This window comes from Fusarium musae, chromosome 1, assembly GCF_019915245.1.
Source record: "Fusarium musae strain F31 chromosome 1, whole genome shotgun sequence".
Lineage (NCBI taxonomy): Eukaryota > Fungi > Ascomycota > Sordariomycetes > Hypocreales > Nectriaceae > Fusarium > Fusarium musae.
In genome coordinates, this window is record NC_058387.1 from 2,498,885 (window position 1) to 2,513,009 (window position 14,125).

At 49.0% G+C, this 14,125-nt stretch overlaps 3 protein-coding genes across 3 annotated transcripts; 2 read left to right on the forward strand and 1 right to left on the reverse strand.

Annotated features, from left to right (window-relative positions):
- Positions 1-260: 260 nt before the first annotated feature.
- J7337_000750 (uncharacterized protein) lies at positions 261-920 on the forward strand (the record flags this gene model as incomplete). Its single annotated transcript, XM_044818498.1, has 1 exon — positions 261-920. One exon carries the CDS (start codon positions 261-263, stop codon positions 918-920), a length of 660 nt encoding a protein of 219 aa, XP_044686200.1.
- A 693-nt stretch (positions 921-1,613) lies between these two features.
- J7337_000751 (uncharacterized protein) lies at positions 1,614-5,276 on the reverse strand (the record flags this gene model as incomplete). Its single annotated transcript, XM_044818499.1, has 2 exons — positions 1,614-2,703; positions 2,752-5,276. The coding sequence occupies 2 exons, from the start codon at positions 5,274-5,276 to the stop codon at positions 1,614-1,616; spliced, it is 3,615 nt and encodes a 1,204-aa protein (XP_044686201.1).
- Positions 5,277-11,338: 6,062 nt separating this feature from the next.
- J7337_000752 (uncharacterized protein) lies at positions 11,339-13,963 on the forward strand (the record flags this gene model as incomplete). The annotated part of the gene is made up of 4 exons (XM_044818500.1): positions 11,339-12,412; positions 12,466-12,601; positions 12,651-12,847; positions 13,103-13,963. The coding sequence occupies 4 exons, from the start codon at positions 11,339-11,341 to the stop codon at positions 13,961-13,963; spliced, it is 2,268 nt and encodes a 755-aa protein (XP_044686202.1).
- Positions 13,964-14,125: the final 162 nt, after the last annotated feature.

Here is a 14,125-nt window from a genome sequence, read left to right on the forward strand (position 1 = left end):
GTCTTTTCGTAAATTTCCTATTTAGGCCGTCCCGTTCACTCTCACTGGCCAGCTCCCATCACCCCGCTTTCGTTCGACATGGTCTTGGTCTTGGGAGGAGTGAATTAAAACGAGGACAATGCCACACGAATATTGTGTCTTCCGTTAATAATTCTACTATTGGCCAGCTACTGAGCCCTGGCGCTGTCCTTCTCCTTTATAAGCCCCTTGAGGCCTTTCTGTCTCCTCTCCCACCTTTTCACTTGTTCAACACCAGCACCATGGCTCACTACTTCCAACGCAAAGACATTCTTCCCCTCACCGGCGGTTGCGCTTGTGGTCTTATCCGCTACCGGCTGACTCTTCACCCCCTTATAGTTCATTGTTGTTACTGTACTAGCTGCCAGCGTCAGACAGGCTCTATTTGCGCCCTCAATGCTGTCATAGAGTCCGCCGCCTTGACTCTCCTCCCCTCAGCACCCCCCACTATCGTTGGTTCTTCGTCCTACCTGGACCCTATCCCCGCTGCTATTCATCCCGCCTTCGCACGGCTTACATCCGCCGATTCAACTGCACGTGAGCCTCGCCCCGAAGCCGAACCCGTGTCTGTGTGTCTTCCTACAGCATCTGGCGTGGGACAGACCCTTGTTGGGTGTCCTGTGTGCCACACCGGTCTGTGGAATTACTACGCAGATGCTGGGCCTCATCTGTCGTATGTTCGTGTTGGGACCTTGGACAGGCCCTGGGATATTCAGCCGGACGTTCACATTTACACGCAGGGTCGTCAGAGTTGGGTAACTGTCAACGATGGGAAGCCATCGTTCGAGGGCTATTATACCAGGCGTGAGGACTACCTGAGGGATGATGCCCTCAAGAGGTATGAGGCACTCAAGCCGCAGGTTGCTGAGATGAAAGCAGAGCTAATGGCCGGCTGGGAGTGAGCTACAAATGAAGTATGACAAAGATAGGAGAATAGCACAATACATATCGCGAATTGTTACAAGCATTGCTTATAACTGCGCCCAAAGACACGCAATGTCATTAAAGCCATTATCATTATAATGCTCCGAAGCAGAAGACGCAGCTTCTGTATTCAGCCTCAGCCTCAACCAATTTGGTATATACACAAGAGATCACGCTCAATGGCCCATCGCTCAGAACCTGTACTGCAGCCACGATGGCTATGAACTTTGAATTGCATACAGTCCTACTCCGTCCGTGATCACCTATCCCCTTGACCAACAAAGACCTGTCCCAACGTGTGCCCCTATGGCAGGCTAATATATAATATATGTAACAAAAAGAAGCAAAACAGACCGGTTGTTGCTCGATAAACGCCTTAAAATTAGATGCCATATACAAGTATCGCTGAAAATCTCCAACAAATGAGAGGTTCACTCAGAGCGACCTGAATACATACCAGGTCCTTCATGTCCCACATCTAAACCCCTGGGACTAGTTATATGCAAAGAAGCCGTGTAATCACCTCAGTGATGTATGTTTGTGCGAAAGCAAACATGACCGTGCTCATGGTGAATGCATGCAATAAGGCAAAGGAATCATGGTTGTGAAAGAACGTATTGCACAATGTGAAGAGTGCTTAGAGGATGAGCTTGCCTCAGGTATCACAGCCTCTAGCCGCCAACCTTGCGGAAGCCCTCTACTCCAAGGATAGGTATCTCAACGTCGCCAAGGTTTTCCATTCCCTCATCACGACGACGCTCAACAAAGTTGTTGCACTCAAAAACAACCTGCGCCCACTCGGCGAGCGAGCGTCCAGTGTACACAGAATTCTTGACGTACAGGCCAGTTGGCTTAACAGGATCCACCACAGCATCGGCGAAAGAGCCCATGTTTGAGTTCGGCGATGGTGTCGGTGATGGTGACGGCGACAGCGAAGGTGAGGGGCTGGCTTTCAAGCTAGGTGTTTGAGGAGATTCGTCACTCAGAATCGGAAGCGTGACCTCAAGCTTCCAACTTGGAGACCCATTTTGCTCATCAGTTGGACTCAGTGAATTTGCGTTCCTAGCATTATCGATAAGCCCTTGCTGTGGGCTGCCAGAGAACTTGCGTGTTGGCGCTGAATATCCAGCAGGAACAGTAAAGCCGTTGACTCGTAAAGGTCCACTAATACGTGTCTGCGCTGGGCCGGGAAGTCGAGGGCGAGTCAAGAAACGATCTCGAAGAGGTGCCGCCTGTTGTTGCCAAGCAAGAATAAACTTGAATACATATTTCGGCTCCTCGTAGGTTGGCTGAGAATACAAGGAGTCATCTTCAGATGGACGGCCCTTGTTGTGATTAACATTAGGGTTCCTATTTGTTTGGGTGGTACCAGAGGAACGAGACTCTGCCGTTTCACGACGGACAGCCTGAAAATCATCATCCCAACCAGCGCCTGCACCCGTATTACCGCCAAGGGAAAGGACTTTTCCTAATAGTGACCATCGTTTCCTGCCGTCATTCCTAGACGGGTCAGGAGGCAGGCCATTCAGAACGCTTGTCTCGCTATTAGGAAGTTTCGCGAAGGAATCAAAGCTACCCATATATAGTCCAGGCTGGGGAACATTAATCTCTTGGCGAATGATCATAAAACGTTTACCAGGCGCGGGATTCACTGGTGCAGTGGAAGGGGGGATTCGCTGTTCTTGTTCGGCGGCGTGCTTTATATGCAGATAGTGAGACCACGTCGTCTGAAGTCGTTCAGCTACAAGGGCGAAGATTTGGCTATTCCGAGTCAGCAAGCACCACAAAAGCGAGGCGAGGGTGCCTTACCCATCAACTTCATCCAGCGTTCCTGTATCTCGGCACATGCGCCAGCACAGTAAACGCTGGTAGTAAGCCCGAACCATCGGGCACCAATGGTTGAAGAACTCATTAAAGGTCTCCTCCGTGAGCAGCCAATCCTTGCATACGGCCAATTTGCGCACAGGGTCCTTGGAAATGGCATCCCAAATGGAGTAGACCAAGGCCAACATTCGAATCTCAGACATGGTGTTGAAAGAGCTCATGACTTTCTGGCAAACGTCAAACCAAAACGCCCAGTCAAGATAGCTATTCGAGCAGTCAGGGTCCTCAAATTCGCTATAGAGCACGAGCACCTCCTCCAGGAAGTCGCACAGAGTGAAACAAGCAGGGTGGTTGTATTTCGAGACTTTGCGGGTCGCGGCTTTCATCATGGTTGCAAAGGTCTCTGCAAATGTGTGACGTGCGCCAGCGATCTCGGTTGTTTCATCTGAAAGGAAGTCTTTCAACAGCATGATGCATCGGTTTTCGGACATGCCTCTCATAACGTTGCTGACAGGGAGCGGCAGAGCCATTGCGGCATCAGCACCTGACATGGAGTCCATCGCAGGAGGAGTAAAGCCACCATCTATTGGAGATTGACGGTGAAATGTTGTATCCAGAACGTAAAGAAGCTGAGCTTGAACGAGAGCAAATGCGGGAGACCTGGCCTTTTCGAGGAGGGGCAGTCCAGAAGGCATGAACTGCTCAGAGAGTATATGGAAATATTTGGAGAAGATGAAGAATACATCTGTGTCTCGACCTTTCCAGCGAGCCGCCCAGGGACCTGTCCAAGGGATTCTAGACACCAGCATAGGCAACCTGGGAACCTTCTTAAGGCCATCCCACATACCCTTAGGTGATGTCCAGGCGAATACGCCAATAGTTGGAGGGAACAAAGCAGCAATGTCATCGCTCTCGCCTTTGTTCTTTTTTGGAAGACCAAGCTCGTCGGCTACTCGTCGAATGAGTTCAGGGGAAAGTCCCCAGAGTCTGATCAGGATATCTGCAACGCCAGGTGCGAAGAAAAAGGCGTAGGCACAAGCCTTTCCAGCAAAGTTAACCAGACTGACTGGGACATGGCGGAGCGAAAGCTTTTCAACTACAAAAGACATTTGCTTGACCAAATTGGAAACAAACATGGTCCTAACATTGTGTTCAGCTGATTCTTCTAAGAAAGCCGCTTGACTCGATGTGACAGAAGAGGCAGAAGAGGTGGTCAGAGATCGGGCTCGGACGCGCTCAGCCGGAGATCGGTTGATAAGTGGTAGGAAATATGATGTGGCTTGTCGCCATTCGTGCCGCGTCATGAGAAGTGTCGCGGCATCGAAAAGAACCGGACGATCAACGCCAGGGACAGGCTGGGGTGCCTGACCATCCAGCATTTCCAGGATTGCAATCCACCACTTGTTCAAAATTGTCGCCCTTCGATCGACATCTTCGGGGTAGAGCTTCTTGGTGGACTCATGATTCATCGTGTTTCGCAGGAATGGGAGAAGCTGTGTTTGAACCTGCGACATTCGCTGGGCTGTGCTCTTGGCAAGAAATCCCTTGAAATCCATGTCAATGGCCTTGAAGGAAGACCAAAGGACATCTCTTTGTTGAGGTGGCATTTCGACGGAGGATGATTCATCGGTCACGGTTGTAGCGGAGGTGGTGTCGCAGGTGGAAGATTGCGGTGTACGTTCTTCTGCAGCGATAATTGAAGCTGGGGCTGCAAGACTCGTGGCCGAAGAAGCACAGCTGTTGTCCGAGTCCGTGCTGGTATTGAGCTTTGACAGGCCAGCTTGTTTCGATTTGAGCTTCGAGAAGTAGCCGCTCGCTCGTGAAAAGGCTTTAGGACCAGCAGACTTGAGTGAATCAGTCGACTTGTTCTTGTCTGTCTGCTCGACGGTCAGACCGGGGCGTTTACGAGTCTTTGTAAGCTTGACTGATGTTGTGCTCTCGGATCGATTGCGCCCAGATACCTCCTCGTTGTCCTTGGCGGAGTCTGCATTCTTCATGGGTGACGGGGAGCGAGAAGGTCTCCATGACCGTTTGGCAAAGTTTGCGAAAGATCCTGATTTTGTCATCGTTCTCTGCGGAGGTTTCAAATCTCCATTCGATCCATCGCCAAATTTCTTGTCTCCAGCAGAAGTCGTCGGTCGGGGAGGCTCTTCGTGAAGATCTGTTGTGCTCTTGGAGCTTGATAGCCAACCGCGGGTGTCTATGAGCGAGCTTGTTCTTTTTCGGGCATGTCTGGTGGTTGAGAGCTCCTCCGGAACCTCTTTTGTTTCAACGATTGAAGGGGTTGACACTGGTGCCGCCTTGCCAGCTTGTTCCCCTCCGAGAAAAACAGTTGTGTCGAGGTTGAAGTCGACATTAAACGTGGGAAGATCGAAACTTGGTGTTGACTGAAGGTCGGAAACGCTCTGGTGGTGCGGTGATTGAGTTGGGGATGATAGCGAGAGACGTTCTAGATCAGGGCTAGAGTGAGACCGCGGGAAGGAAGACGTCGTTTCCACGGCCGGAGCCATGATCATAGTTGAGCCTCCCATGTCATGACAAAACGATAGAATAAATCAGGCAGCTCTCAACGAGAGAAGCGTCCCGCAGGCTGGTGCTCCTCTTGTTGGAAACCCGACCGTATTAAAGAATAAACAAAGCAGATAATTCTGATCTCAAATCACCATTATTCGACGCTACTCTGTCCGGCAGAGGAATGAGGGTTATAGGAGCAAAGGTATGGGGTTGCAATGCGGAGGAGAATGTTCGAGGTGGTTTGAAAGAAAGAAAGAAAGACGAGGCTTTCTCAGGGTTTCCATAGGCAAACTGCGAACTGCGAAGTGAACTGACCGGCCTTGCCTGGGCTCGTACTGTACCATAGAGTACCTGGGCGTCTGTTAGCGTGCTGCAGCCTGCAACCTCCACACCACAGGATTGATGGATCGCCACGGACTAGCCGGGGGGAGCGGCTGTACATAGGTGGTGATTGACAGGGTACCCCCCTAAAGAAGCGACTTGGAGAGTCCGAAGTCTCCGTGCGGCTGGCCCTGTACTGTACCAGGCTGTACCGTGGAAAATGAGGCTATGCCCAGAGGGGCGACACGTTGTTGTCAGAACGGGGTCGCGCACGGAAGAAGAGATGAAATGTTTTGTTGGTTTTTTTTCTGCCATCCGTTTCTTTCTCTCTCTTCTAGGTATTCTAACGAGGCCTATGATGCGATGATTGAGGATGTATAGATTTCGAAATTGATCTTGCAGAGGTCGTGGATTGAGTGGAGGTGGCTCCACTGATACAAAACATTTGGTGTAGCTTCTGTTGGCAGATGAAAATATTTGAAGAATGAGAGTATCCAATCTCGATCAACGCCAGCGAAATGAACAAAACGTCATTGATAAGACAATGGGGTCAAGGCACTTTCTTCTTTTGTTTCTTGTGTCATTGAATTCCAATCTTTCGGGAAACAACCTAGAACATTGAATCACATCACACAAAACAGACCCGGTGAAACGTCCGACAACAGTGCGCCCGCTATCATGGGTTGTCTAAGGCGCAAGTTTAACAAGCGTGTCCAGGACTATTGAAAGAAGACTCGCGATAAAATCAAGGCACAATGAACAGCCTGCAGAAGAGCTAGTGCGCTGTCCTCATGTCGAGGGGATACGATTCGTTACTCTGCCACACTTTACCTCTATACCAAAGCCAGGGGTGTAAAGCCTGGCGGTATAACGGAGCTGAAAAGGCACGGATGGGCAGACGGATCCGAATGCAACCCCCAAACAAGTGCCTTGTAGGCATTGACAACGAAGCAATGAGATGCAGTGAGGTGCATCATGTAACTCATATCAACATGCCTCGATCATCATGATCCAAGTTTACTCCGATCTGTGCCATGTTTGTGGTCTCACTGCTATCCATGACCTAGTAGCCTAGCTATACATGGCTATTTTATCCCCACGAGGAACCTCCCGATGGCGGTGGAGGAGGCGTAGAACTGGTGAGATTGGCCTTATATGGCTTGTGTCTCATTACAGATTGATGACACGCCTCAAAACGAACATCTGTATCCGTATCCCGCTTTCACTGGCGAGTGGCTAGTTTCTATGAGAAGCATTGCAGGATCCTGTATTATCATCCTCGGGTCTCTGAAACGGATGTTTCTAGTGCATGTGTTTTTCCAAGTTTTCCAATGGCATGCTATCAAGCTTTCCTCACTATAGGGGATAGGTCAAGATCGACGATTCAAAGTAATACCAGTATAGCCCCTAACTCATATTGTTGCCGCCAGCTAAGCGCGAAATGGGAAATAGCTTGGGCTTGCCAGATGAAATCACGAATTTGTCAGTCAACCGCTATTGCGCTGAGGTTTCAGTTAGTGGATACATAGTATGTACATGTACATAACTAACCGTGGACATATGAATGAGCCAGGGTCATGACAACCGACAGTGGAGCTAAACCGTTGAGGCTGACTCTTGTGGTCCTACACAGAGGCAGTGGCTGAGACGGACACAGTAATGGGCTTTATGTCTGGAGTTGAGATCTATAGTTGTCTACTGAGGGTTATGTACTGATAGCCAGGGTCAGGCATGTAGACAATCTTATATCGATACCATTGTCTGTGATTCCTGTCCAAGACATTGCATCGATGAACTGGACATGTGCAAAGTCAAGCAAAGCTAAGAAAAAAGTCCTCAGAAAGGGAATTTCTGGACATGGCCGACATTGTGGACCACATAGACAGCTCCAACTGATAAGGCAAGGAAGTACATAAGCTTATACAAGGGCAGGAAGACTTGAGATCCTATGTATAAGCAATGGAGCAATCACTTCAGTATTACGGAGTACGGAGTAGCTGGGTCTGAATTCAACAAGCGGCACCGAATCCAATCGATTCGCCCATCATCATCCATACCCGCCGGCCATAAAATAGACCTCTTAGACGCTTCATTATATGACCAGTCTCGAAAGCCATTACCTCAGTCTTTCAACATTCCTGACTTGTTTACATGTTCAGTAATTGTATAATTGGTTGGCTCTTCATCGAGTGTTCACAAACCGATAAGATTCGGATTTCGGAAGGCTCATACTCCGAGCAAGGGGTCCATTTGTCCGTCCATGGACATTGTACAAAGGAGAGCTCATTTCTCACCGGCCCCCCACCCAAAGTATCTTTATGTATCCAACGTCAATAAGGTATAACGTGTTAATGACGTTCCTTAATGTTATCCAGCTGTCTTACCTGGTCAGGCTTAGAGTCTATGCTAAATCCTCAATGACCACACCAAATACTGATCTGGCACATGGTAATTTCATAGCTGAGAACAAGCGTTGTTGGGGGGGTTGTTACACCAAAATGTCTCTATTCGAGTTGTTTTGTGTTATCCGTACTGTCAGGAGAATTTGTCTCCCGTTCGGCCATTATCGCTGGCCCAGCATTTAACATGCCACCACAGAGAGTTCAAGGTCAACTTTTCACATTCGATATGCGGTGATAACTAAAGATGATGGCTCTGTATCCCGGCACGTGCTGAGCCCATTGGTCTACTCTTCCGCTGGGAGCATCGGGGTATATCAATGTGGCGGTGACGAGAATTCTCCATGTTATTATACCCAGTTTACGGATAACTATTCCTGTGCTTACTGCGACTCGGCTGCGGCTGTGGCTGCAAAGCACCTGTATCTGACTACTACGTACTGCAGATTACAGTGTGAAATAGTCGGAATCACAACGTCGCAGCAATAACCCTCAATTCGATTTCCCTTGCATGCTTCATGCTGTTCAACTCTGGAATACGGCTGTCTCTCTTGGTAGCCCATTCCCTGAGCTGGATTTGGCTATTTCCTTGATGGGCAATTGATCCGAGGAAATGAACAACTACTAGTACTCTGTACAGAGTAACCTGCAAGCCAAACGCACACAAGAAATAACACATGCGCTTATGAGAATCCCTGGTCGGCTGAATCCGAGGGAAACAGAGTTCCAACTCGATGGGCCTGTGGGCACCAACCACGCCGTGCGTTCGAGGACAACCCCTAACGTGGCGTCGTCTGTTTTTCCACTGCATGTCTTTTCCAAGACCGCAAGCGTGTGGTGACTGGGAATTCTCATCAATTTGTTATGGAGTAATGGTCACCCAGCAAGGCTTGTCTGACTTGGCTCGAGAATTTTACCCAATACGCGAACCTACAACAATTGACCCTGTTGCCGTTCCATCCTCGGAATAACAGAAGCGACTTGGCAAATTGAGGGTTCACGGTCTCAGGCTTGGCAGTTTTTCTCTCGCGTGGCATTCTCGTTCACAGCCATCGCGGCGGGTCACGATACAGGGCACCAGGTGGCCAAAGATTACGACTGACCTTACAAACGCAGCTTCACTCGTCAACAATAACATGCGCCATGTAATGGCATGTACCCCTATCTTCATGCACCATTGTCCGTGGGTTTACAAGAGCAGAGGTGTTTGGTAATAGTAGGGGAATAGCAATCTCGGCACGAAGAAGTTTCCTTCAGCAAGGCGAGCATTGAATAGCTCATTTGCTGTACACACTAATGCCGTTCGCAGTTCGACTGCACTTCACTGTTTCACCGGTACTAACCTTGGTTGAGTCCTAGATACTCGTATTGAAGATCTGGTGCTATCACGACGTCGAGTTGAACTACATGAGTCGCAGGATGCATTTCTCGTGTTCGAACTCTCCAACGAGCATAATGCTGTGATCTAGAGATGATATAGGATGGATCGTGATGATGATGCGGTGCAGCTTGTTGGTGGCCAGTCATTTGACACTCTTTGGGAACAATTCACCGAAGGTTGTTGAAAGGTTGAAATTTTTCGAGAGAATTCGAGGCTGATAAGATGGCTGATTGCTTATGTAATGGATGATGTGGAGCCTGGGCTAACCGCGATTGGCAGCCTTCACGATGGTACAGGCCAACTCAGGACGGGACGGACGAGTACCTATAATCTGCAGTTCACATATTGAGTTTCTTGATGATTTTGAGGTATCAATAAACGCTGATGCGTAGATTGGCTTAATGCATTTATATCTCAGGCGTTCTTGTGCAAGCTATCTATGTATCTGCTTACATAGTAGGCAGTTTCTATGCCGGCGCGTTGTGCATGTCAAACAGATAGAGAAAACCGAGCATACATGAGCGAGTCGAATTTCAAAGTTCGTTGGCATTAGACCAGGCATCCAATCAGAAGCCAAAAGTAAAAATTGAACGGGTTATGTTAATATGCCGTGGTTTTGAGAAACAAATGCCAGAATATCAATGCAATTAGGTTATGATGTGAATACGATTGCCTTTATCTATTTTGCTGAAGTATCAATAAGGTTTACACACATCGAGGTAAAACGTCAAGACCGTTAAAAGACACAATTCCAGCTTTTCAACAATAACCATGACGCCACATACTATCATGCTTAATTACTAGCTTAAACAGATACACAAGTTTATAGGGATGAAATGGCGAAGATATGACAGTGGAAAGAACAACGAAGCTCGCCCAGAAATATGTTATGAATTCATACTTATCTTCTAAGAAGTCAGTGCACTGATCATGCATACATAAAAACCAATACGTGATCTAATGAACTGCTACGAAGATCTCTCTGGGCTTAAGATTGGATGGCGTTGGGTGTGGGTTGTTTGGGTTTCATGTCCCCTCCGAGTGGGCAGCGTGTTGAAGCTCGTCCAATGCCAAGTGATTCGTATTGGGTCGTTCGTAAAACTTGGGAATTTAAAGCACATGATAATGTTCGATTCTTGCCCATTGGGTCATCGGAATTCGCGATGCAGAACACTCGCACAGGGGATCATCACCCCGTCAACCGTTGCTTATTGGGAAGGGTTCACAACCTGGCCAGCTAATCTGAGTAGGGAACAACCACCAAATCCCAATGGGGCTTGGTTTTGAGATGGTGTCTTGGCTCTCCCATGGATGATCCAAGGGATCACGTCCAATATAGCCGATAGACCAATAAGAGACATGATTATCTTCTTGGCGCCATCTTATCCCATTCAATTCCCTGATCTCAGTTTCGGTATAATTAGCTTGTGCCTTGAATGGAGCTTCGGAAAGCAAGAAAATGGATCGACGTTGATGTCGCGACCAACTGATGAAGGAGTCGAAACAGCGTCGGCTTAACATAATGAGGTACATCCTCTCTTCTGCATGGTGGAGAGGTACTGCCACTTTCATAAGGTTGCGCTCTGGCTGCACCTGCGTCATCATCCAGCTGTGCTGTACCATTGTCGCTGTCTTACATTTCTTTTTATTAGATTAGCCTTGTCTGCAGTCAGTCTAATCTTCGAGTTCTTGTCCCAAAAATTGTCAGATTCTCGTCTGTAGTTTTCACATCAAAGTCTTCTTGGACTCAGCAGATGATAAACAACTCTTGCGCCTTCAATTCCACGGTTATCTATTGTCGCGTTCAGCGATAAACCGCGTCGTCAATTTGTCGATCGCATATTGCGACAACTAATCTTGTGCCACCGCAAAACCTGGAGGCCTCCATACATACCTGCATACCCAGGCAAGAACCCGAGGACCAGCGCTCAACTCCAAATTCTGATCATACAAAAAAATGTCGGACCCTGCAGACAGACCTGCGACTACTGAGTCGCAACGAAATCCTTATGCGTCGGCCAGCCGCTGGCGTCACCAGGAATCATCTGCTTATGCTGCGCATGCTTCACAGCTCACTGGCGATGGCGCACCACGAGACCCTCACCAAACGACTGGTAATGTGGGCGAGCTTACAGACTTCCTCAACCAGTCCCGCATTGAACCAGAAGACGATAACCGTGACACGGAAAAGTATAGACCCATTACCGCCGCCGCTGGTGATATAAATGGAGGCATTGCAGGTGACAATGTAGGCCAGAGCCATGCTGGCCCAGGCGCCCGTGGAGAAAATGCCCCTGACGGGAAGACCATCGTGTGTGGTCCTCTTCTAAACTACCGTCGTATGAACGAGGGACGATGGTATGGGAGCGTTCTCATAGTCGTGGAAGGTGGTGGCAAAATTCCCCTGGACCAGCCTCACTTGTCCCTGAAGCAAGTCGTTCAGCCCCAAGAGGGTGGCTCTCCAGGCCAGGAACCGACAAATGGGGCTCAAGAGGAGGTACGTGTTGATGGGAAATGTCTTTACTCGGATCCGCGCAACACCTTCTGGGCTTTCGATATCAGTGTCCCAATTCAAGCTACAGAGGCCAGCTATGAATATGCTTTGCCCGCACTACGCTTCTCCACCGAGCACAAGCCCCGAGTCAACAGGTTTTTTGTCCCTGCAAAGACCGAGTCCATGCGTATCATGTTCCACTCGTGCAACGGTTTCAGTGTTGGAACCGACGAGGAGGCCTGGAGCGGACCGGCGCTGTGGAACGACGTGGCACGAAAGCATCGCGAGATCCCTTTTCATGTCATGGTTGGCGGTGGTGACCAGATTTACAACGATGGCATTAGAGTTGATGGTCCTCTCCGCCCATGGACTGATATAAGTAATCCCAAGAAACGTAGAGAGTACCCGTTCCCAGAGACAATGCGAGCAGAATGCGACGACTATTACCTCAAAAACTATATTCGCTGGTATAACACTGACCCCTTTGCTGGTGTCAATGGACAGATCCCCCAGATCAATATCTGGGATGATCACGACGTGAGTTTCGGAAACGGCTCTGGCTCTCTGGTTACCCTACTAATTGGCTATAGATCATTGATGGATTCGGCTCCTATGTCGATAATTTCATGCAGTGTGATGTATTCCGCGGTATTGGCGGCACTGCTCATAAATATTACATGCTCTTCCAACATCATATGCCACCTCCTGCGTCGACTTATACTTCTGGTAGGATCGCTTTCTTCATGCTCGAGTCACTCGTGTTGACCTCTTATAGACCATGCCGCCCTTGAGAAAGCAAATCAAGGACCTGACCCTAACCAACTGATGGATACCTACGTTGCACCCATGTTTGAGTCCCCTGAGTATATAGTCGGCGATCACCCAGGCCCATACGTTGCTGAGCGCTCATTCAACATCTATACACGCCTCGGTGCCCGTATTGCTCTGCTGGGCATTGATGCTCGAGTAGAGGTTCGTTCAATGTGGATCTATTTCTGTGAGCCACGGTGCTAATGAGCTGTACAGCGCACTCGCCATCAAATCAATTATCCCGAAACATACAAAAAAGTCTTTCAAAGGCTTCGTTCGGAGCTTGAAGCAGCATCAGCGGCAGGAGAGTCAATCAAACACTTGATTCTCCTCCTCGGTATTCCGATCGCCTATCCCGTGAGTAACTAGATCCAGCAGGTCCGTCGGGATGCAAATAAGCTAAAAAACGTGATGTAGCGCTTGACATGGCTCGAAAACATCTTCCGCAGTCCTGTTATGGGTCCTATCAAAATCCTCAACAAACGGTTTGGACTCGGTGGAAGTCTTTTCAACCAGTTCGACGGCAGCATCGATCTTCTGGATGATCTTGATGACCATTACACTGCCAGGACACACAAGAAGGAAAGACGAGAACTGATGGTTGAACTTCAAAAAATATCTGCCGAGTTCAACATACGTGTGACGATCCTTGGAGGTGATGTTCACCTTGCTGCACTGGGTCGTTTCTACTCCAACCCAAGTCTGAAGATTCCGGCTGAAGAGGACCATCGTTACATGGTCAACGTTATCTCGTCAGCCATTGTCAATAAGCCACCACCAACGGCTGTAGCAAACCTCCTGGCCAGGAGGAACAAGATCCACCATTTGAATGCTAAGACGGATGAGACCCTGTTGGATCTGTTCAACAAAGACCCGGGCGACTCAAATAAGACGGCCAACCACAACCACTGCACAATGCCAAGCCGGAACTTTGCAACCATTACCGAAAACTCACCCAACAATTCGGAATCCCCCAATGGCAGCGATGGCGAGAACGGGACGGAGGCATTAGAGCAGAACTTCCTGGGCAACGATGGCCATAAGGTACTTCACATGGGAGAGCTTCAGGCTGGAACAACACACAAGGCAGCATCGAGACAATCCCATGGCAGGTCCAATGACGGAACACTTGACATATGTATCAACGTGGAGATCAACCAGCATGACAAGGAGGGACGAACCGAGATGTACGGCTTGACGGTACCATTGCTCAACTACCGACAGCGAGACGAGCCCATGACGCCCAGAGAGTCGGTCGCGTCAGGCAGCCAGCATTAGGAGGACTTGAAGGCTGATCACTAGGAGGAGAGTCGTCAAACAAAACGAAAGACCGTTAGAGTTCGGGCCGGTGTTACGGGCTTGCGAAGAGCAATTACCGGGTGGGCCCAACGATTATGGGGCCGGACCGGAGGAGGCGGCTTGCAAAGGCGAATTGGAAGA